This window comes from Phoxinus phoxinus, assembly GCF_949152265.1.
Source record: "Phoxinus phoxinus genome assembly, chromosome: 1".
NCBI classification, from domain to species: Eukaryota; Metazoa; Chordata; class Actinopteri; order Cypriniformes; family Leuciscidae; genus Phoxinus; species Phoxinus phoxinus.
In genome coordinates, this window is record NC_136876.1 from 47009642 (window position 1) to 47035449 (window position 25808).

At 41.5% G+C, this 25808-nt stretch overlaps 1 protein-coding gene across 1 annotated transcript in view; it reads left to right on the top strand.

The window, feature by feature from the left end:
* Positions 1 to 25808, top strand: part of LOC307003425 (uncharacterized protein) — a 55442-nt gene that overhangs the window by 29063 nt on the left and 571 nt on the right. The window contains exons 7-14 of the mRNA XM_079621788.1: positions 879 to 962; positions 1368 to 3305; positions 4926 to 5099; positions 7930 to 8103; positions 9008 to 9181; positions 18372 to 18533; positions 25433 to 25479; positions 25717 to 25808. The exon at positions 25717 to 25808 is cut by the window's right edge and continues 571 nt beyond it. Of these exons, the coding sequence (XP_079477914.1) occupies positions 879 to 962; positions 1368 to 3305; positions 4926 to 5099; positions 7930 to 8103; positions 9008 to 9181; positions 18372 to 18533; positions 25433 to 25479; positions 25717 to 25808 (2845 nt within the window). The remainder of the gene's footprint in view (positions 1 to 878; positions 963 to 1367; positions 3306 to 4925; positions 5100 to 7929; positions 8104 to 9007; positions 9182 to 18371; positions 18534 to 25432; positions 25480 to 25716) is intronic.

A 25808-nucleotide genomic window follows, 5' to 3' on the forward strand; every position in this document is an offset into this window, starting at 1 on the left:
TCAGTCCTTCAAGAGAATTCAATGGGATTTTACAAAATGACGAATAAAACACGACAGAAACTGTATTTCGCAACACTTTTTGTTTCTGGAACATCAACTAACATCACTAATCACTCGGTGAGTTGCACAGTTTTGAAAACTAATGTTAAAGGTTGTTTTAATGACATTTTCGGACATGCCCATTGACTCCAATGTTAAATGGGTCCATGGCCAATTCTTTTATAGTCAAAAACTCGAGAGAGGAACCATTGTCAAAAAAATGTTGTCCACCACTCTTGTTCATCCAAAACAAACTACAATATAGACTCAAGGTGTTAAATACCGGAATTATCCTTTAATCCCAGTCCAAAAGACTCTCTTTCATGTTTTTTTCTGTTTTTTAACGGTATCTTCCAAATTATTCTTTTTGATACTGTAATCGGTTTAATTGCGGTTAATTGAGAAATCAAGTAATCGCAACATCCTTAAACTTAAAATGTTTTGTCGCATAGTTAGAAAAAAAATCAAGGAAAACAGTAATCTGTGTCTGCTTAATTAAATTAACATTTATCAGTTTATACATAATATATAATATTTTAAAGAGAAAACAGAGGTTTCATTAACAGTATTGCATTAAAAACAATTATGATAACTTGAGCAACTGGGTATTTTTCTGCCTGCTGTAACTCTTCTATTCAGTTTGTATTGAACATGCCGGCTCAGTTTAATTTTCTTACATTTCATGTGCATTTGTTTGAAGAAGGTCTTACTGTTGATGAGACCTCTGTTTTCTTTACATGTAACACAAGTACTGCTCTATAAACCATTGGTGTTAATTTATTGGAGCACACAGATAATCTGCAAAGAAACAGTCTGAAATATTTCTCTCTTTCTCTCAGTTTCTTCAGCAGGAAGAGAAAGAGAGCAGCATCTCCTCTACAGCCCCCTGATCTCAGTGATGAAGCAGCGCCCTTTGACCGTCTGTGAGTATATTCATGTAGAGTGAGACATTCAACACAAGAACACAGAGTGACACAAACAACAAGAGGAAAATTATTACATTTTTATTTTATTTCAGCAATAAAGTTCTTTAAACATAAAACAACAACAAATACAACAGAAACTCGTTATGTAAAGAAAGAGTCGGTATGGCCTTTGTTAAATAGCTTCTCTGTCATTTCTCTTTTAATATGTCTATATGACAATGTATTTTTGTCACATGGGTTTTCTGCATCAGCGTTATATGGACAGTAATCATATTATAGTCTATTAATCAAACACTTCTTTCTAAATGTGCTTGATTTCAAATAGGATAATTTAATATTAGAGGCATTTAAATATTTTCTCTCTTTTTTTTGTTTTTGTCTTTCTGTTCATGTTTTTTTCAGTGGTGGGAGAGCTGACCCGACCAGATATGTGTCCTGTCAGACCAGCACATCCTCCTCCTGTCAGAAACACATCAGTCATCATGACACAGAAGCAGCCCTGCAGCTCGATTCTCACCAACCAGTGCATGATGATCTGCAGAGAGTCAAAGACCAGCACAAAACCAGCATGAAGAACAGATATGAGAGGGTTTTTGAGGGAATCAAACTAGAAGAGAATCAGACCCTCCTGAACAGGATTTACACACAGCTGTACATCATAGAGGGCGAGAGTGAAGGAGTGAATGAAGAACATGAGGTGCTACTGATGGAGAAAAGTTACAAGACACTCCAAGACACTCCAATCCACTGCAATGACATCTTTGGTCCTTCAGCAGAACTAGGATATGAGGAGATGAGAAGAGAGGAGAAAGACAAAATCAAGACTGTTCTTACTAAAGGCATCGCTGGAATTGGAAAAACCGTCTCTGTGCAGAAGTTCATTCTGGACTGGGCCGAGGGAAAAGCCAATCAGGATGTAGATTTCATGTTTGTGCTTCCATTTAGAGAGCTGAACTTGATTAAAGATCATCAGTACAGTCTTCACAGACTTCTGCTGGACTTTCATCCTGAACTTCGAGATCTGGACTCAGAGAGGTATGGTGAATGTACAGTTGTGTTCATCTTTGATGGTCTGGATGAAAGCAGATTGACACTGAAGTTTTCAGACAGTGAGAAAGTTTCTGATGTGACTGAGGATTCATCAGTGGGTGTGTTGATGTCAAACCTCATGAAAGGAGATCTGCTTCCCTCTGCTCTCATCTGGATCACCACCAGACCAGCAGCAGCCAATCAGATCCCCTCAAACTACATCAACCGTGTGACAGAAATTCAGGGATTCAATGACCCTCAGAAGGAGGAATATTTCAGGAAGAGAATCAGTGATGAGCATCAAGCCAACAGAATCATCTCACACATCAGAAAAGCAAGAAGCCTCCACATCATGTGCCACATACCCGTCTTCTGCTGGATCTCAGCCACTGTGCTTCAAAACATCCTGAATAAAGATCTCAGTGCAGAAATCCCTCAAACTCTGACTGAAATGTACATCCACTTCTTCCTCATTCAAACACATATGAGGAACCAGAAGTATGAAGAGAGAGATCCAGAGAAACTCCTGCAGTCCAACAGAGATGTGATTGTGAAACTTGCTGAACTGGCTTTCAATCAGCTGATGAAGGGCAATGTGATGTTCTATGAGGAGGACCTGAGTGAGAGCGGTATAGACGTCACTGACGCCTCAGTGTATTCTGGGATTTGTACTGAGATCTTCAGAGAGGAATCTGTGATTTATCATAGGAAGGTTTACAGTTTTGTACATCTGAGCTTTCAGGAGTTTTTTGCAGCACTGTATGTGTTTTTCTGCTATTTACACAAGAACAGTGAAGTTATGAAAATGTTCCTCGGAGGACAGTCCAGAACTCAGTGTGAAAATGTTCCTCTGGACGTGTTTCTGAAGGGAGTAATGAATAAAGCCTTGAAGAGTGAAAATGGACACCTGGATCTTTTACTTCGATTTCTTCATGGCATCTCACTGGAGTCCAACCAGAGAGTCTTACAGGATGTGCTGATACACACAGAGAACAACCCAGAGAGCAGAGAGAAAATAATCCAGAACCTCAAACGAGGTCAAAAAAACAACGTCAGTCCTGAAAGATGGATGAATCTGTCACACTGTTTGATTGAAATGAAGGATCATTCTGTTGTTAAAGAAATGCAGGCATTTTTAAACTCTGAAACAAAAAAAAAAAGTCTTTCTCTTGCACAATGCTCAACATTGGCAAACATTATCCTGATGTCAGAGGAGGTGATGGATGAGTTAGACTTGAAGAAGTACAAGTTCAAATCAAAAGAGGGTAAATTGAGACTGGTTCCTGCTGTGAGGAACTGCAGAAAAGCTCTGTGAGTGTGAAAATATAAACATAATTATATTTGACAGAAGTTCTGATGGAGGTTTGATGAGTTTTATTGGGGTTTGTGTTCACAAACACTTTTTTTCTGTAGTTTTATACTTTGTGAACATAACGAAGCTACCAGTAAAACTAGTCCAACTCTAAGGCGGGTGTTGATGTCATTTTAGTCAATAGAATTGGTTTATGTAATAAAGTACATCTATATATATATAGCTCCAGTCCTGGAGGACAAGTGTCCTGCTGAATTTAGGACACTGGCCCTCCAAATATCCTCACACAAGCGAATTTCATTCCGATTTACTTGCAAATTACAGACAGGTGTGTTTAATTAGAGTTGGAACTAAAGTCTGCAGGACATCAGCCCTCCAGGACTGGAGTTGAAGATCCCTGATGTACATAATGTACTTTTAATTAAGTAAAATCTTTGTTTTAATTTTGTCCAGAGAGTGAATGTTAAAGTAACATGATATTTTATGGTGAACAATAGTGATGGGAAGTTCGGATCATTTTACTGACTCTCTTGTTCGATCTCGTTCATCAAAATTAACAAATCTTTTTTCGAGTCATTTTGTTCATTTAAGGGACTTTAATTGTTATACTTTTAACATGCAAATTCCCCGAACACATCCACCTACGCAATCTTGATCATATTCTAAATTAAGAAATCATTATAATGCAGTCAAAAATAATTTACAGGGAACAATAATAATTACTTACCTTTACCTTCCGAGTCTTTTGTTCATTTGTCACGTGACAGACGCAATGAATGGATCGTTCATGAACGACTCATCACTAGTGAACGAAGTCAGTGCTTCTCAAACCTGTCCTGGGTCCCCCAACACTGCATATTTTTGATGTCTCCCTCATCTAACACACCCGATTTAACTCAGTTCATTAGTAGAGACTGCAATAATTTAATTGGGTGTGACTGATGTGAGAGATATCCAAAATGTGTGATGATGGGGAATAATAAATTGCATGAATATATTACGATATATTGAATAATGCTGAATAATGTAATGTACTGAATAAAATAATGTGTTGAAAACATGTAAAGTCTAATTGGTCAAACAAAAATTAGTTGAGTTCAAAAGAATCAAAATTCCCATGCAAATAGTTGCCTCAATCCCAAGGCAATATTTTTTAGTTTGGAAACCTGTTGCCTTAAAATTCTCAATTATTTCTAACACATTCTCAAGAAAAATATTGCCTAGGTTTATCTCAAAAATAATTGGGGCGACTATTTGAATGAGTATTTTGTGTTTGACCATTTAGACTTAAGTAATACCAACAGAACTTTCCTCGTAAACTCAACCCAAATACTTTGTGTAACAGAAACATAACTCAAGTGAAAATAACACATGAATACACATTAGTGCAATAATAAATATATTGTCACATATTTTTCAATATATGAAAAGTGACAATTCCTTATGTATTATTAATTATATTTTAATATACTAATGCAATATATTATTCTGTATATTTCCAAAATAGTTAAACCATTTAATATATTGATCATAAATACATTTTGGAAATATATTTTCTTTGCACAAGGGGACATCAGCACAACAGCATGCATTTTGACCAGAGTCCTTGCTGTTTTCAGATTGGCAAACTGTAATCTCACAGATCAGCACTGTGAAATTTTGGCCTCAGCTCTACAATCATCAAACTCCCCCCTAAGAGAGCTGGACCTGAGTAACAATCACCTGCAGGATTCGGGAGCAAAGCTGCTCTCTACTGGACTAAAGAGTCCAAACTGTCAACTCAACATACTGAGGTTTGTGTTTCACACTGATGATAATTATTACAGACCCCCGTCAAGCATGTTTAAGAAGGAAACATTTTGGGAAATAGAAAATTTAGTTTTTCCCTTCATAAGCCTACCACAAATCTAACTGCCCTCTTGGAAATGTGTATACAGTGGGGTCCAAAAGTTTGAGGCAAAAAGTAAAAATGTTTATATTCTGCACTGTTTTATCATTTTATAAACATACTTTCGTGACAAATGACCTTTTCTAAGTACTGTCTTTTAAATTTCACTGACAAGTCCTACATTAACCACTGTTGCTGTTTTTTTCTGACGTTTTGCTTTTTTTAAACTAAATTTATCAATCGTCTTTGTGTTTGGATAATTTCAAATAATCCAAAAAAATGCTAATTTGTTTTTGTTGGGTCACGCAAAATAGTGACACAAGGTTTCTAGAAATACAAGGTTTTTTTCCCCCTTTTCCAAGTCTTTAAGACATTCATGCTGTAGATTTTTGTCACCTTCATTTCTGTGACATCCACCAGCTAGAGTTCTCCATGATCTCCACCAGAGGACATTCTTTCTGACTCTTTAGCTTCTCCACCATGAACTACATCTCCCATAACCCATTGCCCAGACTCATTATGGTTTGATTACTTCTACCTGTCTATCATTTGCATGTATAAGTTTGTCTATTTAAGCTCTGTGCTTCTACCCACTCTTTGCAAACTCTTGTTGGTGTTAATACTGCAGTTCTGAGTACTTGTATTTTTAGCCAATGCATATTGGCATGCAAGATTTGCATCTCGCGTTCTGCCCCGCAGTGCGGTATAAATATACGGAAGCAGATGCAATGCACGTTCAGCTTTTTTTTTCTTTTTTATACTTTGTGAACATAACCAAGCTACCAGTAAAACTAGTTCAACTCTAAGGCAGGTGTTGATGTCATTTTAGCCAATATAATTGGTTAGATTTGGACTAGTTTTACTGGTAGCTTGGTTATGTTCACAAAGTATAAAACTACAAAAGAAAAACTGAATGTGCATTGCATCTGCTTCTATATATTTATGCCCTCACTGCGGGGCAGAACGCGAGATGCATTGGCCGAAAATACAAGTACTCAGAACTGCAGTATCAGGGGCGACAGTGGCTCAGTGCTTCATGTAGATTGTCTACAAACCGGAAGGTTGGTGGTTCAATCCCCGGTTCCACCTGACCAAGTGTCGAGGTGTCCTTGAGCAAGACACCTAACCCCAGCTGCTCCCGACGAGCTGGATCGCCTTGCATGGCTGACACCGCCGTCGGTGTATGAATGAGTGAGTGAATGGGTGAATGTGAGGCAATATTGTAAAGCGCTTTGGTGGCCATTGGGTCTGTGAAAGTGCTATATAAATGCAGTCCATTTATTAACACTAACAAGAATTCGCAAAGAGTGTGTATATATAGATATATAGCTCCAGTACTGGATGACAAGTGTCCTGCTGAGTTTAGGACACTGGCCTTCCAAATATCTTCACACAAGCGAATCTCATTCAGATTTACTTGCAAATTACAGACAGGTAATTTGCATTCAGTTTTTCTTTTGTAGTTTTATACTTTGTGAACATAACCAAGCTACCAGTAAAGCTAGTCCAACTCTAACCAATTATATTGGCTAAAATGTTTTTTAATTAGAGTAATTAGAGTTGGAACTAAAGTCTGCAGGACATCAGCCCTCCAGGACTGGAGTTGAAGATCCGTGATGTACATAATGTAGTTTTAATTAAGTCAAATCTTTGTTTTAATGTTGACCAGAGAGTGAATGTTAAAGTAACATGATCTTTTATGGTGAATTTGGTTAGTCAGTTCTTCTCAAACCTGTCCTGGGTCCCCCAACACTGGACATTTTGATGTCTCCCTCATCTAACACACATGATTTAACTCAGTAGTTCATTAGTAGAGACTGCAATAATTGAATTGGGTGTGACTGATGTGGGAGACATCCTAAATGTGTGATGATGGGGAATAATATATTGAATTAAAGTATATTACAATATATTGAATAATGCTGAATAATGTAATGTACATGTTGAAAACATGTAAAGTCTAATTGGTCAAACAAAAATTTGTTCAAAAGACTCAAAATTCCTATCCAAATAGTTGCCTTGGTTGTTTATCTCAAAAATAATTGGGGCTACTATTTGAATGAGTATTTTGTGTTTGACCATTTAGACTTAAGTAATACCAACAGAAATCAAGCGTAGTGTTAGTTCTGGCAGGTCACGTTAGTCAAGCTCACATCAGCTGACTCTCAGCTTATCCACATCTAACTTTAGGAATATGACGCCTATCACTGTATACATATATAAGCTCCTTCAGTATTATCAGCAGCTATGGCGTTTCTCAGGAGCACATTACCCTCCTCCATCCCCAGCTTGCCCAGTCCGGATTTGGCATTTGGCATCCCTTGAATCAGAATAAATTCTCGAATTATGTTGTACTTTAAAATCTTGAATTAATTATATTTAGTATAATTGTCAATCATATTTGACATATTTCCTCGTAAACTCAACCCAAATACTTTGTGTAACAGAAACATAACTCAAGTGAAAGTAACACATGAATACACATTACTGCAATAGTAAATATATTGTCACATATTTTTAAATGTATGAAAAGTGACAATAAATGTATTATTATATTTATTGTATTATTATTATATTTTTATATATTAATGCAATATATTATTCTGTATATTTCCAATATATATTAAACATTTAATATATTGATCATAAATACCTATATGGAAATATATTTTCTTTGCATAAGGGGACATCAGCACAACAGCATGCATTTTAACCAGAGTCCTTGCTGGTTTCAGATTGGCAGACTGTAATCTCACAGATCAGCACTGTGAAATTTTGGCCTCAGCTCTACAATCATCAAACTCCCCCCTGAGAGAGCTGGACCTGAGTAACAATCACCTGCAGGATTCGGGAGCAAAGCTGCTCTCTACTGTACTAAAGAGTCCAAACTGTCAACTCAACATACTGAGGTTTGTGTTTCACACTGATGATAATTATTACAGACCCTCGTCAAGCATGTTTAAGAAGAAAACATTTTGGGAAATAGAAAATTTAGTTTTTCCCTTCCTAAGCCTACCACAAATCTAACTGCCCTCTTGGAAATGTGTACACAATGGGGTCTAATAGTTTTAAGCAAAAAGTAAAAATGTTTATATTCTTCACTGTTTTATCAGTTTATAAACATATTTTCATGACAAATGACCCTTCTCTAAGCCCTGTCTTTTAGATTTTACTGACCAGTCCTACATTAACCATTGTTGCTATTTTTTTCCGGACGTTTTGCTTTTTTTAAAACTAAATTTATGAATCGTTTTATGAATAAAAAAAAATATGCCAATTCGTTTTTGTTGGGTCACTCAAAATAGTGATACAAGGTTTCTATAAATACAAGTTTTTAAAATCGCCGGCCTCAAATCGCCGCTACGAGACAAACATGCACTGGTCCATACGGACAGCACTGCGGTCGTTGCGCACATCAAGAATCAAGGTGGTCTACGCTCCCTCCGCATGTCACAGCTCGCCCGCCGCCTCCTGCTATGGAGTCAGAAGCTTCTGAGGTCGCTACATGTGCATGTGCCTTTGAGTTTAATGTAAACTTTTTTATTATTTTAGCACCTCCAGACCGAAATCTAAAATCATCTGCATTTCTGACATGCTCACAGAATAATTTTGTCTTGTTGGGAATGTTTGTCCCGGTTTTTGTTTCAGTTTTGTTTTTATTTAAAATATTGTTTATTCTGGATATTTGTGTTTGGTGTGAAAGAACTTTAATGTTCAACAGCAGATATTGTGTCAATAACTTCTGCTTTTGTGTGTGAGACTGTCATTGACTGCTATGTGATTTTGAACTTAACATGAACACTGTTGTTATAGATTATCTGGCTGTTTTATGACTGAGGAAGGTTGTGCTGCTCTGGCATCAGCTCTGAGATCAAACCTTTCACACCTGAGAGAGCTGGACCTGAGTAACAATGACCTGCAGGATTCAGGAGTGAAGCTGCTCTGTGTTGGACTGAATAGCCCAAACTGTCAACTCATCAAACTAAGGTTTGTGCTTCATAGAAAATATATTTAAAAAAAAAAAAAAGTCGAAAAATTACAGAAACATTTTGACTTATTTGGGGTAGTTTAAATAACGGTTTGATTCCATGATGCCAATTATATAACATTATTCTGTCAATTAAAGCTAAAGTCTATCATGATTTAACATGTCATGATATTAACCCTTAAAGACCTAGAACATTTTTGAGGCACATGACTCTGTACTTTTCTTTGTTTTTCTAACCCATTATAGCAGTCAGCATCAAGTGCCATTTATCATTTTAACCTTTTCACACGTAAGTTTAAAATATTCTGGCTGACCACCAAGCTTGATTTTTTAAAGGAAGTTATTTGTGTTATTTATAACGTATCACTTTATTGTTTCCATGGTGACGCGTCATTGGCTGTCACGTGACATACCACAGCCACAATAGTGCTGAAATACTGATGATCTGCTTTTATACATTTTTTTGTTTTTTATTCAAAATATATCACAAATGTATTATTGTTATTATTATTGATATTCCGATTATCAAATATGTGCTAGTGGATGTGGACGCAGTTCAGAGAATCGGATCTGTTGAATTTACAACATGTGAATTCATCCACTTCTCCCAAAATACATAAAAGTAAGTGGCCGGTAAATTGGGAGAAGAATAGAGTTAACTTTTAAAGTTACTTACACAATGTGTATTTGATATGAATCAAATTTGTTGTCTAATTATAATGGTAAGGATTAATATTGCCGCTTCCATAAATATTAGTGTGTATTTTACAAACTCTAAATGTATTGTTTTTAGTACTTATGTGAATTTAAATGTCTAAAACCTAAAATAAACATTAATTGGTTGAAAACACTGAATGGTTGTGATATATGACAAGCGCTGAGCGCGTCCGTCTCTGGCTGAGCGCCAATCAACGCGCAAATTTAAACTTAGCAGTTTAAACATTTAAACTTAGCAGTTGATCACGTGATGCACTGACCGCTCTAATCACACTGGTGTGATTGTACGCTCCAGGGACCAGCCAAGGGAGAACTTGAAGTTTCAATCTAGCTCAATTAAATTGCCATTTTTACATTTATTTTATCTGGGAATGGATGAATTTACCTGATTTAAGAAAAACAGCAGCATTTTTTTTTTTTCTCAACTCAAACAGAACCTCCTGAAGTTCGGATTTTTTTCCTTTAGAAAATTATATACAAATTATTATAGGCACTTTTCATTGAAAAACTGGTGTTTTTTATTTACTGACAATGCAGATGTGTCCAAAAAAAGGTAGTAAAGTAAATAGAAACATTTTTATATAATAATAGAACCCTTGAGCAAAGTTAAATGATTTTCACAAACTATATAAGAAGTATTTACAAATACGAAACTGAACTCTTTGCTGTACAAGTTATCTCTGTCGAACGCAATTCCTATGGGACATTGTGTAGTGACTCATTTGAAACCATAAATGTCAGTGCCTCATCTGATGTGTAAAGCAGTTGTATACTTGTTTTTGGATTGGTCAGAGAGCGCTCTCATTGAAATCTATTGTTTTATGTTTGTTCCCTATCAGTCGGTCACTACTACGTAGGTCGTGACCGACCAATAGGAATCTCGCTAGAGAGCCGATCTACTTCGAGTGAAACTAAACGAGCCAATACACATTGGCGTGCAATCATTTGCATCAGCTGCGCAGCCTCGCAGCGCGGGTATATAACGAGCAGCTGGTGATTGCACTGTAGCTTTTTGCTTCGGAGCCAACCGATGCTGTTTAATCTATCTAATATTGAGTGATCAAACAACGAGCAAGCTCTTCAGGAAGATCTCTCGTGTCTGGTGCGGGCGATACAGCGCGGCAGCGGGGTCGACTTTATTTTCTCTTTTATTTTTGTTTTTGTGTTACCAAGCAAAACAAAAAGCTGTTTTCACAGCTGGTAACGGTGCGCCAAAAATAGCCGTTCTTACGGCTGGTAAGACCGCCGTGAAGAGAGATAGCGCACGACAGGTTGCACATTCCTGTCTGTGTCCGCTGCGACCGTTCCCCTGCGTGCTTCAGTACCAAGAAGAGCATTCACCTGAAAGAGCTTACATGGGTGTGAGTTGCGTCTTTCTAAAGATGACATTCCACCCGTGTGTTTCTGGATGCGGTCGTTTCCTGTCCTCACTGACGGCCACGATCACTCTCTCGCATGCCTGGGAAACATGTGAGACTGTGTTCGTGGGTGGTTCATGTTTTCACGGGAACATGACCACGTCGGCACGCCGGTTGACTCTGCTTTCTCCGGAAAGCTTGAGTCCCCTCTGTTGTTGGCCAGCCGCTGCTTGTGTGTGAAAGCACAGCTGCAGGTCTGCTCGACACTCTGGGACACCAGCGTGTCGTGTGCCGTCGAGCTGCCGGGCTGCAGCGCGGGTTGTCACGGCGACCCAGCGCTCGCTCGGCGCTCTAGGTGCGCGGTCCCCATGTCTATTCTCCGTTGTAGCGCCCTCCCTGGTGGCCACCAGGAGAGGTCTACTTCAGTAGAATAGCTTGGGTGATCCTGAGAGCTGAGGGCTTCTCCTTCGGGGAACCAACCCCCTAGGGCCCCTCCCTCTCTAGCGCATCACAAGCTGTGCAGCTTCTGGATGAGATTGCTGGTCCTTCAAAAAAAAAAAAAAAAAAAAGATGGAGGAACCTAGCGTTTCATTCAAGGCTCCAGCTGAGGGCAGATGTCGATTGCTACATCGGAGAGAGGGGCTGTTTCGTTCTGGAAATGAGGATGATGTTAAGTTCCCACTGTAATAGTGTGTGTGCTTATGCTGAATCAGATTCAGAGCGGACAGCCATGCTTTCCCGGGTCTTTCTCGGACGTGCATTGGAAACTTAGCAGTATGGAGCTATATTGGTGCCAAAAATATGGAATGCCAAAAGTGCCAAATTCTGCATAAAGTTTTCACCTCTCTCACTACCCTCGATGGTGGGGTGGCTGTGCCTCTGGCAGGCCACCTCTACCCTGCATGCGAGGCCAAGGCACTCTTATTGCACGAGGGTAGTTCTGAGCCGGGGTTGAGCTGCGCTTGTCGACTGACCGCGTTCAAGTCACAGTGCTGGCCCTCGATCAGACGATGTCCACCTTGGTGGTCCAGAAGCCCCCTGGCTGTCCTTGTAGAGGTGTAGAGCTCGTCAAAGTACGCTTTCTCGATGCTCCATCTCATAAGGTGGCCTTTTCAGCGACACTGTTGAGAACTGGCCCAGCAGTTCTCCACAGTCAGCAGCAGACTGAAGCGCTTCCCCTGACGTACCACCAGAGTACCTCGTGGGCTGCCCCTCAGTCTACTCGTCGCCAAGGGTGTCATCCCCTGCAAAAAAGAGAACTCCGGCACAGCCTGCTCTACTGTGTCCGCTGCAGGAGGATGACACCACCCGTCTCAACCACTGTTTAAGTGGTCGGTGAAACAATCACTGGAGACGGGTGACCCGGAGATGGGTGGAGCTGCTCTCTCCCAGTAGAGGGCTGGGAAACTAATCTTTTGAGTCAAAATTCTGTTCCACCACTGGAGTCACAGTGGTTCCCAAGTTCTCAAAAAAAAAAAAAAAAAAAGAGCAGATCCTCTATCTCTGGGTCTGAAGAGGGTCTGGAGAGTAGTGGGAGGAGAAAATCCTCACCACCCTCATCCGCCTCTTCTGTCGCCAGCGGGCAGCGCAGTGTGTGGTTCGAGAACGCAACCAAGAACCAGGAACCAGGAACGCAACCAAGAACCACGAGGTCCTGCCTCGTGGAACCAGGTAAGTGCTGCACAGCACACTTAGACCACGCTACGGACCGCCTCCCCAAGAGAGCCTCCCGGGCCGCGTCCCTGTGTTCCACCTCGCTGCCCCACTCCGGGTACGCCTACGGCCCCTTTGGTCCCGCTTGTACGGTCTCTGCGAGCCTGGTTAGCGCTCCCCAGTCCGTCTCGCTGGCTCATTCGGACCATCAGGCTCGGCTATGCGATTCAGTTCGCCCGGCATCCCCCCAAGTTTCGGGCCATCCACTCCACTACAGTGAGAGCAGCCGATGCCCATGTCTTGCGTGCGGAGATCGCAGTCCTACTGGCGAAGGACGCGATAGAGCCGGTCCCTCCAGCCGATATGAGGTCAGGACACTACAGTCCCTACTTCATTGTACCCAAGAAAGGTGGTGGGTTACGACCGATCTTGGATCTGCGAGTTTTGAATCGGAGCCTCCACAAGCTACCGTTCAAAATGCTCACGCAGAGACGCATTTTCGGATGCATCCGTCCCCAAGATTGGTTTGCAGCGATCGACCTGAAGGACGCGTACTTTCATGTCTCGATTCTTCCTCGACACAGGCCGTTTCTGCGCTTTGCGTTCGAGGGTCGAGCATATCAGTACAAGGTCCTGCCCTTCGGGCTGTCCCTGTCTCCCCGTGTCTTCACGAAAGTCACGGAGGGGGCCCTTGTTCCCATGAGAGAACAGGGCGTTCGCCTCCTCAACTATCTCGACGATTGGCTCATACTAGCACACTCTCGAGATCAATTTTGCGAACACAGGGACCTCGTGCTCAGGCACCTAAGCCAGTTGGGCCTTCAGGTCAACTGGGAAAAGAGCAAACTCGCCCCCGTGCAGAGGATCTCTTTTCTCGGTATGGAGTTGGATTCGGTCGCACAGACAGCGCGCCTCACAGAGCAGCGCGCTCAGTCGGTGCTGAACTGCTTGAACACGTTCAAAGGCAGGACGGCGGTCCCACTGAAACTTTTTCAGAGGCTCCTGGGGCATATGGCAGCGGCAGCAGCGGTAACCCGCTCGGGCTGCTTCATATGAGACCGCTTCAGCACTGGCTTCACGGCCGAGTCCCGAGATGGGCGTGGCATCACGGCACTCACCAGGAGGCAATCACACCGGCGTGCCGCCAGACCTTCAGCCCGTGGTCAGATCCCTCGTTCCTACGGGCAGGAGTGCCCTTGGAACAGGTTTCCAGGCATGCTGTGGTATTCACAGATGCCTCTGCCACCGGCTGGGGCGCCACGTACAACGGGCATGCAGTGTCAGGGGTGTGGACGGCTCCCCAACTGCATTGGCATATCAACTGCCTCGAGTTGCTAGCAGTACATCTCGCTCTGAGCCGCCTAAAGAGGCCGCTACAGGACAGAGACGTGCTGGTCCGTACGGACAACACAGCGACCGTTGCGTACATCAACCGACAAGGTGGTCTACGCTCCCATCGCATGTCGCAACTCGCCCGCCATCTCCTCCTCTGGAGTCAGAAGCATCTGAGGTCGCTTCGAGCCATGTATGTCCCCGGAGTGCTCAACCGTGTGGCCGACGAGCTATCACGAGCTGTGCTCCCGGGAGAATGGCGACTCCACCCCCAGGCGGTTCAGCTGATTTGGAGAGAGTTCGGGGAGGCTCAGGTAGACCTGTTTGCCTCCTCAGAAACCACCCACTGCCAGCTGTTTTACTCCCTGACCGAGGGAACACTCGGCACGGACGCACTGGCACACAGCTGGCCCCGGGGCCTCCGCAAATATGCGTTTCCCCCAGTGAGCCTACTTGCACAGACTTTGTGCAAAGTCAGGGAGGACGAGGAGCAGGTCCTTCTGGTGGCTCCCTATTGGCCCACCCGGACTTGGTTCCCGGAACCCATGCTCCTCGTGACAGTCCCTCCCTGGCCCATTCCTCTGAGGAAGGATCTTCTGACTCAGAGACGGGGCACCCTGTGGCACCCGCGTCCAGACCTCTGGAAACTCCATGTCTGGTCCCTGGATGGAATGCGGAGGTTCTAGGTGACTTACCCCCAGAGGTACTTAACACCATCACTTCTGCAAGGGCGCCGTCCACGAGACGTGTGTACGCCCTGAAGTGGAACCTGTTCGTCGAGTGGTGCTCTTCTCGCCGAGAAGACCCCCGAAGATGTTCGATAGGGTCCGTGCTTTCCTTCTTGCAGCAAGGGTTGGAGCGAACGCTGTCTCCCTCCACCCTCAAAGTACATGCTGCTGCTATTTCAGCTTATCACGACCACATAGATGGCAAAACAGTTGGAAAGCACGACCTGGTCGTCAGGTTCCTTAGGGGGGCGAGACGATTAAATCCTCCTCGACCCCCCTCCATACCCTCTTGGGACCTTTCCCTGGTGCTTCGAGCACTTCAGGATGCTCCCTTTGAGCCATTGCAATCAGCAGACTTAAAGCTTCTCTCCATGAAGACTTTGCTGCTGGTTGCACTGGCCTCTGTCAAGAGGGTAGGGGACCTGCAGGCATTTTCGGTCGACGAATCGTGCCTAGAGTTCGGGCCAGGTGACAATCATGTTGTACTGAGACCCCGGCCTGGCTATGTGCCCAAGGTTCCTACCACTCCCTTCAGGGACCAGGTAGTGAACCTGCAAGCGCTGCCCTTGGAGGAGGCAGACCCAGCCCTGGCTTTGCTCTGTCCCGTTCGCGCTCTGCGTATGTACGTGGACAGAACTCAAAGCGTCAGGACCTCAGACCAGCTCTTTGTCTGTTACGGAGGCCAGCAGAAGGGAAAGGCTGTCTCCAAGCAGAGGATGGCCCACTGGATAGTGGATGCCATCGCCTTGGCTTACCAAGTTCAAGGCGTGCCCTGCCCGCTCGGGTTGCATGCACACTCTACGAGAGGCGTTGCATCCTCCTGGGCGCTGGCACGTGGCTCCTCGCTAACAGATATCTGTAGAGCTGCGGGCTGGGCGACACCTAACACGTTCGCTAGATACTATAGCCTACGTGTAGAGCCGGTCTCCTCCCGTGTTCTCACCCTAGACGGGTAGAAGCACTGAGAGGCCCGGCTCTGTCGGCTTGCTGCACCCTACTGTGCACCCTTATTCTCCAGTGTGAAAAACCTGTGAGTCCTCCAAAAACCCCTCGGGCCGGACATGGCGGAGCGTCCGGTGCCAGGCCTGTATCCGCTGAATCCTTGAGAACCGGATATAGGCTGGGTCCCATATGTGTGACCCTACGGGGATCCCATATGTGTATATTCTCCACGGCTGCTCCTAAACGGAAGCCCGTGTCTTTCCCTTGGGCTAAGTCACCCATTACTCATATGCTGTACAACCCTCGGGTTAGTCCATATGTTATCTCCACTTAACTCCTTGAGAATGTGGCTTCCGCAGCGTTCCCCTCCTTCAGTTCGGGCACGCTTTCCCAGTGTTATCCAATAATCTCACTGTATGGGTTATCACGGAACAACAGTGACAGGTTCACTCTGTGTAAGCCGCCTCCTATCGTCCTTCCAGGCAAGAAGGTGTAGAGGCTTGCACAGGGCGCTGGATGGGGTGCAGCAGCTGTGGCGCTTTGGTAGGGATTCCTATTGGTCGGTCACGACCTACGTAGTAGTGACCGACTGATAGGGAACGTCTCGGTTACGTATGTAACCCTCGTTCCCTGAAGGAGGGAACGGAGACGTAGGTCCCGTCGCCACATCTGCTGCCGCCCGCCGGGGCAGCCAGCTTATCGGCTTGGCTCCTCAGCAAAAAACTACAGTGCAATCACCAGCTGCTCGTTATATACCCGCGCTGCGAGGCTGCGCAGCTGATGCAAATGATTGCACGCCAATGTGTATTGGCTCGTTTAGTTTCACTCGAAGTAGATCGGCTCTCTAGCGAGATTCCTATTGGTCGGTCACGACCTACGTCTCCGTTCCCTCCTTCAGGGAACGAGGGTTACATACGTAACCGAGACGTTTTCATGCATGCAAATATGCACTCACGCAACTATTTTCACTTTGCGTCAGATACATTTTTCAAAGAAAGATGCTAATTGGTGGTCCAAAAGACCAAAACCAATGTTTATTGATTGAGTAGATGATAGTTTCAACCAATCTGGGGGTGGGGGTAGGCCTAAGCATCAACAATCGTTCCTGTTTGGCTCAACCTGTTTGGCGGAACAAACCGCATTGGTTTCTTTGACTAATCAATGCTGATCAAAACTTGATGACGCAATCACGTTCACTACGGAGCCTCTGAATGTCCAACTGAGACAAATGCCGGGAATCTCCTCTTTACAAGACTTTTTAAAGAACACAGATTGGATTACCTTTGCAATAGTTATTAAACATTTAAGAACAATTGTCATTTTAGCCGTGGGAGTCTGTCTCTGTCTTTAACCCACCTAAGCTTTTTATAAAAGGTCAAACATTGGCTGTAGTCATAGTCATTATTAGTCATTTTTTATTAAACTAATTTCCCTGCAGTAGTAACAAAAATATGCATTTTTCACTTATTTCTGTCTTATTTACTTATAATTTCTTCTGTTTCACCATTATTTGTATAAGAAAATATACAAACTTTAAAAATAGATTGCTGCCATCTGCTGAAAAAAATTATAAATAAAATGACTTATTGTCAAAATCATGTTATGATAATTATTGTCAGTAATTGGCTGAAGAGTTTTATGAATCCATATACATTTGGATATTTATTTAGACATTATCCAACTAATATCTTTCTAAGTTTGGTACAGGGATAGAAATGAGTGGGTATTTGAGGCAAAATGGCACCAAAATCAACAAAAATGCCCCTTAAGTTCAAGACAAGGATGCATTTACCCTGCATTCAAGATTGAAAACAAATGTTCACATTTTGATTAAAGATTACAAAGACTGTCTTGCATGGGGAAACTGTCTTGTATTGCTCCTGCATCACATATAAACTGCATTCATGACAAAGAACTAATACAGATATCACAACAACCTATCAGTAAAGGCAAACAGCTTGTCTTCTGCTTTGTTGTCATTAGCGCTGCTATTTGGAGAACGCTGAATAATGCAGAATTAGAGGGGGAAGAGTCAAAGTGAAATATCCCAAAATAGTATTACCCCCGGTTACACAGACAAAACTTAAGCTAGTCCCAGACTAAAATGCATGTTTGAGCTGGTTTAACTGCTACCTTGTTTTGTTTCAAGATGCACACCAGTAATGTTTTTTTTCTAAGGCACGTTTATAAAAGCTACTTAAGTTTCCTAAATGAACTAAGGCCTAATCCTGGCTTAATCTATCTTATCGTATATTCATAAATAGTGACTGCCACTAATTTTTATTTTAAATTAAGGCTTCACAAATTACTGTACAGAGTTTATTTTTAAAACATTAAGGGGATTGGGCACTTCGTATTTACAATTATTTTTTTCTGAATAATAGCCCCTGTCTGAGGCTATATTTTTACTGTACATCTCTAAACATGAAGCACACTGACATGAACACTTGTTGTTGTAGGTTATCTGCCTGTTTGGTGACAGAGGAAGGTTGTGCTGCTCTGGCATCAGCTCTGAGTTCAAACTCTTCACACCTGAGAGAGCTGGACCTGAGCTTCAATCACCCAGGAGATTCAGGACTGAAGCTGCTCACTGATACACTCAAACATCTGGACAAACTCAAGTATGTAAAGCAGTAACAGTCATCATGTCTGATGTGTGTTTGAGTGTTAAATTTGAGAAAGATCGTTTTTGTTTTTTTGTTTTTGCTCTCTGATGCACTCAAACATCTGGCCAAACTCAAGTATATAGGGTAGTGCTGATAATCGACCATGCAAATTAGTCGACGGCAATTTTTTTATTCGATGTGTTGTTTTATTATTGACCGCCTATTTATTTTTGGTCTCCCATCTCAAACGGCTCACTGTAATTCACCTCCACACACCAGTCTGAGCACTGTGCGGGCCCTTGCTGGTTAATCTGCTATCCTCTTCCTTTATGTTCCCGCCCCGCCTTCACTGCTTTGATATGAAGGTTGCTTGGCCTCCATAATCACTTTTATGCTGACGATACTCAGATTTATATACACTCTAAATCCGGTGAAGACCTAGATGTTGACCATCTCTCTGGCTGTGTCTCTGAGATAAAGGAATGGATGAGTAAGAACTACTTGTGTCTGAACGGTGGTAAAACTGAAGTAATGCTTATTGGTTCTCGTAATCAAATATCGAAAGCAGGATCTGTATCCTTGACTATGGATGGCTCGGTACTGGTGACTCAGGCTAAAGTGAGGAATCTTGGTGTTATTTTTGATTCCAGTCTACTATTTGATTCATTAATTCAGAGTACGTTAGATCATCATTCTTTCACCTCAGAAATTTAGCAAGATTGCGTCCTATGCTGACTTTCTCAGTAGCTGAAAAGCTGATGAACTCCTTTGTTGTGTCTAGGATTGATTACTGTAACGCCATTTTAGCTGGAGTCTCTAAATCCACACTCAACAAACTACAGTATGTGTAGAACTCTGCCGCGAGGATACTGACTGGGTCCAGGGTATGTGATCATATTACTCCAGTTTTGGAGTGCCTGCACTGGCTCCCAGTCAGATTCCGAGTTGATTTTAAAATTATTTAATTACAAGCATTACATGGCTTGGCTCCTCAGTATTTATCTGACTTACTTATTCCATATACCCCAAATCGGAGTTTGCGATCTTCACAATCCAACTTACTGGTGGTTCCACATACGCGCCTACGATCAATGGGGGACAGGGCTTTTTCCTCATATGCTCCTGTCCTTTGGAATTATCTGCCTCTTGATCTTAGGGAAACACAGAACTATGAGTTTTTCAAAGGTAGACTTAAGACACATTTTTTTAAATTAGCATTTGATCGTTGATGTTTTTTTATTATTTTATGTACTGTTTATCTTCTGTACAGCGCTTTGAGAAGTTGATTTTAAAGGCCCTTTATAAAATAAAGTTTATTATTATTATATTATTTATTATGAAAAATTGCAGAGGCAGGTGACAGTGCTTTCACAGTGGGCTTGTTTGCTGCGGCCCGAGCGCGATTGTTCCCGGCGCCCCCTGCAGCGTTGGTCTGTTTTCATACTCAACTTGATTCTACCGAACCCTGGTGCGTTTGCATGTATCTTACATCACCGCAAACGTGCACGGCGTATGATAGAGAACAGAACGCGGGTCAATATATTGTTTTTTTTAATTAATTCTGTGCTATTATGCGCAGCTGAGTGAAAAACACAGGTTTACTGTGCGTGTGTCGCATAAGGTGGCCTTCTGCTGCTTGCAAACGGACTATGAGGAGACAGTGGATTTCCAAATGTGTTGCCCTGATTCCACACGCTGTGCGCGAATACACTGCAGGCTCACTCTCGCTCGTATCCAAGGTAAATCGTCAACACTATCATCCCTTACATGTGTTTTATTTAACTAAATACATCATAATCAGAGCTAAAACGTATGCGCAGGTCACTTTACTTCCTGAGCAAGTGCGCACCCGAGTTTGTACTTTCACATTCACGCGAATCACGGCACGGGCCGCCATGCATGCAAGTGTAAACTCGAGCTGCATAGCTGCGTGTCTGCCCGCTTTCAGCACGATTCATTATTGCACATGCGACCAAAATTTGTAAGGGTTTTTCCTGGGTCGCACCGGTGCACCTAACGTCCTCGCATCCACTGCCTCTCCATGAACTAAGCGTTTGTTCTCCTTTGACGGAACTCGCACTCATGGGAACTCACACTCATCTCTCACGCAGTGCCACAGCTCGCACAACACGACAGCCCTGCTTAATAAGTGACGACGGAGGACAGAACTAAACATTCAAACGTAGCCTGGTTACACTTTAGGTCTGTGATATTAGTCTGATTTTATTTTAATTTCAGACTAACATCAGACAGATTTCGGCTTCCAAAGATTATAAAAATAATATATTAAGGTAGTCTAGCGCAACTTCCTTCCCTTCGCAGCAGTACGCTATAATTTCTCCCTAAAACTCAAACTTAACGACAGAATCAGCACGATCGGTGATTGTTGTAAAATGCAGTCTAGCTACTGTTGCTAAATGGCGGGACGCGTTAAAAAGAGCTATTAAAAGCACAAAAATCTGCGCAAGAGATATGCTGTTCGCAAGGCGGCGCGCGCTCTCCGAAACAGAACGAGACAAGCAAATTATACTTTGGCTTTCATGTGCGCCGCGCGTCTAAACGATCGTGTGCGTACACGAAAATATGTCAAAATGACCGGCTTGGAGATTCACTAAAAACACAGTTCATGTCTTAAATGGACGTAGTTATGGAAACAGTTGGGAGAAAATATGGTGCATCAGTAGCCTATTAGATCTGCACTCGGTCTTAAAGGGGTCGCAGTCTAATTAACATGCTGACGATTGCGCCATTACTGCGAATCTAACAACAAAAGGCAAAGAGAAAATCACTCACAGCTCCTGAATGAATAACTTCAGCTTTAAGAAGCATTAATCTATGGAAGTAAAATAATGACAAATGTTTTTGAAATAAAAAAGCCTGTTGAATTGCACTACTTGAAAAAAATATGCATTGCATTAACCATGCTTGCATTTTAATGCATTGTATTTTTAGGCCTCGCATTTTTATGGGCTGAAATTCAACATGGTTGTATATTTAAGCTGTGAATATTACAATTCAAAACATTTCAAACACATTTTCATTCATAAAAATTCAATAATCCATTTTCACCTTTCATATTTCCCTTCCAAAATATTCAAACTGTTAAAAAATACAACCTATAATATTCAACGGTCAATTTTCGGTCCACTTTATTTCGCTTTACAAATTCGCTTCCACAAATTCAGTGGTTCAAATTCGACAGTAAATTCAACAGTGACCTCCAGGAACTGCAGGAAAAGCAGTAGATTACCGAGCATAATCTCCATCTGCTGTTAATCAACCTCACCAGCAGGGAGTGCAAGCGCGTGTTGTTGACGAAGACCAGAGCAACAGTTAGAGCAAGCCATTCATTAATTCATTCATAAAACTGATTTATAGAAATGTAAGTGTATTTGTGATTATTATGAGGGCTGTTTTCATGTTTAATTCAGTGTCTTCACAGTCCCTGTGTAGTCTACATGCATCTTTCTCTACGTAACAATTTATTTTAATTAGTCATTTAGATTAGTCGACTAATAGAAAAAATATTTGAAAGATTAGTCGTTAGGAAACTAGTCGTTAGTGGCAGCACTAGAGCAGTAACAGTCATCATGTCTGATGTGTGTTTGAGTGTTAAATTTGAGAAAGACTGAGTTTTCCATTAGTCTTTTTTTTTTTTTGGTTGTCATGAGATGATGCTTTGGTTCTCACAAAGACTTAGACTGTACATTAATGAATTGCTCTATCCTCTTAATGCATACCACAAATAATGTTCAGAAATATTACAACACACAATTATCCTTCATAATAAATGAACAGACATAGAGATTTACCATGATGACCATAATCATAATAATATGATTAGATGCTTCAGTCATAGAGAATTTTTTTATTCCGCCTGTTCCATAAAAAAAAAAATCTATTTATTAGGGCACTGATATGACTGAAGTTATCATCATCAGTGGCACTTTAAATGAAGATTAAATAAGTGTTGATGAAACTTTTGGCTTGTCTCCTGAGGCCACAAGAGGGCGCAATGAGCAAAATATTAATATACCGCATTAAATTGTTTATTCAAAGCTGTAAAATAACATGACTGTAAAAAAAAGTGCATAACGTTTAAACTGACATTTTTTATAAATTAAATATAATTTCGTAAATTGTTTAAACAATTATGAACCAAACAGCATCATGTATTTATGCATAGCTTAATAGAAAGAGCTGAAGCGCCAATTCCATTAAAAAACATATGAGATCCCCACAAAGTCTAGTCATATTTTCTAAAAGTTGAAGTTCTTTTAACTTTACAAGGCTTTATAAACATGCGGCGCTCTTGTAAGAGATGCCAGTGCAACAGTCAAATTTTTCTGTCTAGATATTGCGGAAAATATTCTGTGAAAATGTTGAATGGTTTGGTTTTGGTCTTGACGTAACCAAGATTTTCTCCGTATTGAGGCTCTCTATTTCTCTAATATGTTGAATGAGCAGCGCCGCATCTCGTGGGTTCAACTGGTTAGGCGAACAAAACATTAAAACGCAACAATAACACTTACATCATCATCACATCTTGTGTGCCACTGATAGGCTCCCTGACGCACACCTAAAATTCTAATGTACCGTGTTTTGCATTCGAATGTGGATAAAGAGTGTGTAAATAAAGGCCTTCTGAAGCGAAGCGATGTGTTTGTGTAAGAAAAATATCTATATTTAACACGTTACAAAGTAAAATTCTAGCTTCAGAAGGCCTTTATTAACCCCCCGGAACCGTGTGAAGCACTTTTATGATGGATGGATGGATGCACGTTTTTGAGCTTAAAGCTGATGGTTGCAATCCACTGCCATTATGAAGCTTGGAAGTGTCAGGGTGTTTATGAATATACAGTGGGTACGGAAAGTATTCAGACCCCCTTACATTTTTCACTCTGTTATATTGCAGCCATTTGCTAAAATCATTTAAGTTCATTTTTTCCTCATTATTGTACACACACCGCACCCCATATTGACAGAAAAACACAGAATTGTTGACATTTTTGCACATTTATTAAAAAAGAAAAACTGAAATATCACATGGTCCTAAGTATTCAGAACCTTTGCTGTGACACTCATATTTAACTCAGGTGCTGTCCATTTCTTCTGATCATCCTTGAGATGGTTCTACACCTTCATTTGAGTCCAGCTGTGTTTGATTACACTGATTGGACTTGATTAGGAAAGCCACACACCTGTCTATATAAGACCTTACAGCTCACAGTGCATGTCAGAGCAAATGAGAATCATGAGGTCAAAGGAACTGCCTGAAGAGTTCAGAGACAGAATTATGGCAAGGCACAGATCTGGTAGCCTGACTACGTCAGACTTCCTACTTCCGCTAATTTCATTTCGCCCCTGTAGTCAGTCTGAGATAGCAGCCTATCTTTCAGTTTTCCAGCGGCCTTCGGACGGCCGGGCCAATCAACGAACAGAGGGCGGGCTGAGAGCGTGACGTAGACGCTTAGCGCCGAGTTTTACATTGTAGGTTAGAGAAATGTAAGGGGGTAAGCGAAAGAAAGCGAAAGAAACCGAACATTCTCGGGACAGCAGCATCTGTCCAAATTTCAATCTTAACCGTTCTATTTAATCAGAAACTATCTGAAAACAGTGCTTTACGTGTAAAATACCGAACTTGTCCTTTAAATATTCAAGTAAACAACACAAATGCCAGCAAACGGTCGCTTTTATCATGTTTGTTTTGCGATCACGCTGTTTCCAGTCATTTCTTTCTGATTCGTTTTCTGATTAAACTCAGTTGTTGGTGAAATGATGGTTTAGTGTGCCGTTGTCCAGATAGGCGTGTTACGGGCGTGTTTTAGTGAAGCGATGGGGAGCTTCTGGCCCGACAGTGGAAACGCAGTGTGTTTTGGGCCCGGTACTACTGGCCCGAGGCTATTAGCCCGGCACGGCCCGTTTAAAGCCCTGGCTCGCACCGGCCCGACAGTGGAAACGCGGCTATTCAGATTCATCAATCGGAATGAATTCAGGGTGTCATCAACACTCAAAATGTCTCAGCAACATGTGTTTTTGTTGTTGCTCACTTTTTTTGCACTTTTCATATTCTTTATCCTGGCAGAAGCACTTTTTTTCAATGTATAAGAATAATATAATGGTAACACTTTACAATAAGGGTGCACTAATAAGCATTAATTCATGCTTAACTAATGCACATATAATACTGAATTAATGTATTACTAATGATTATCTATTCATTAATGATTGCCTCATTAGCAACTAATGAAGAGTGTGTCTGGTTAATATATTAGTTCATATATGAATTGTTAGTAATTAAATGTGTAAGTGTGTATTAATTCCATAATCACTTATTTTATTAACTAATAGTGTTCATTAATTTGTTAATTACCACAATGAGCCTAAGCCTTATATTTCAACTTCCAGATAATACAGGAAAACTAATATGCATTAATACATTATTAATTACAGCATTAGTAGTGTGTCAATTACTGCAAAGTTTTTGGAAACCAGTGTTTAATAAACAGCTTTTATAAACTCTAGTGATGGTAATTAATGATTAATTAATCATTAGATAACAATCATTATGTTGTGACTACTTATTGAGGCACATCATTATTACTAGTAATATTAGTAGCGAATGTTTCAATATTCACACTTCATCTACAAATATAACAAATATTATTATAGCGAAGCAAAATCAATGTAGAATCCCTGTTTCTCAACATCGTCCAGTGACGTTAAACATCCCTTCAAATCACTCAATCATACGAGTAAACAACAATAGAAAGGAAATAATATAAATATAAAACATAAAATGGCATAAATTAATATTAATAATAAAAGTATGATTAAATGATAGATTAGGTTAATCACATAATAATAATATGAATAAATTATTAAATAATAAATGTTGTAAATCTGTGTTCTAGTGTGGATCACGGAGGAGAGTTCATGATGACATCAAGACTACACAGATGTAAGTCCAGAAACACAGTTGTAGTGTGTGTTGTTGTAAATGTAAGTCCAGAAACACAGTTGTAGTGTGTGTTGTTGTAAATGTAAGTCCAGAAACACAGTTGTAGTGTGTGTTGTTGTAAATGTAAGTCCAGAAACACAGTTGTAGTGTGTGTTGTTGTAAATGTAAGTCCAGAAACACAGTTGTAGTGTGTGTTGTTGTAAATGTTGCTGTTGTAATGTGTGTTCTTGTGTTCAGATGCCGTTGATCTCACACTGGATCCAAACACAACACACACTCGTCTCGCTCTGTCTGAGGAGAACAGAAAGGTGACGTGTGTGTCAGAGAGT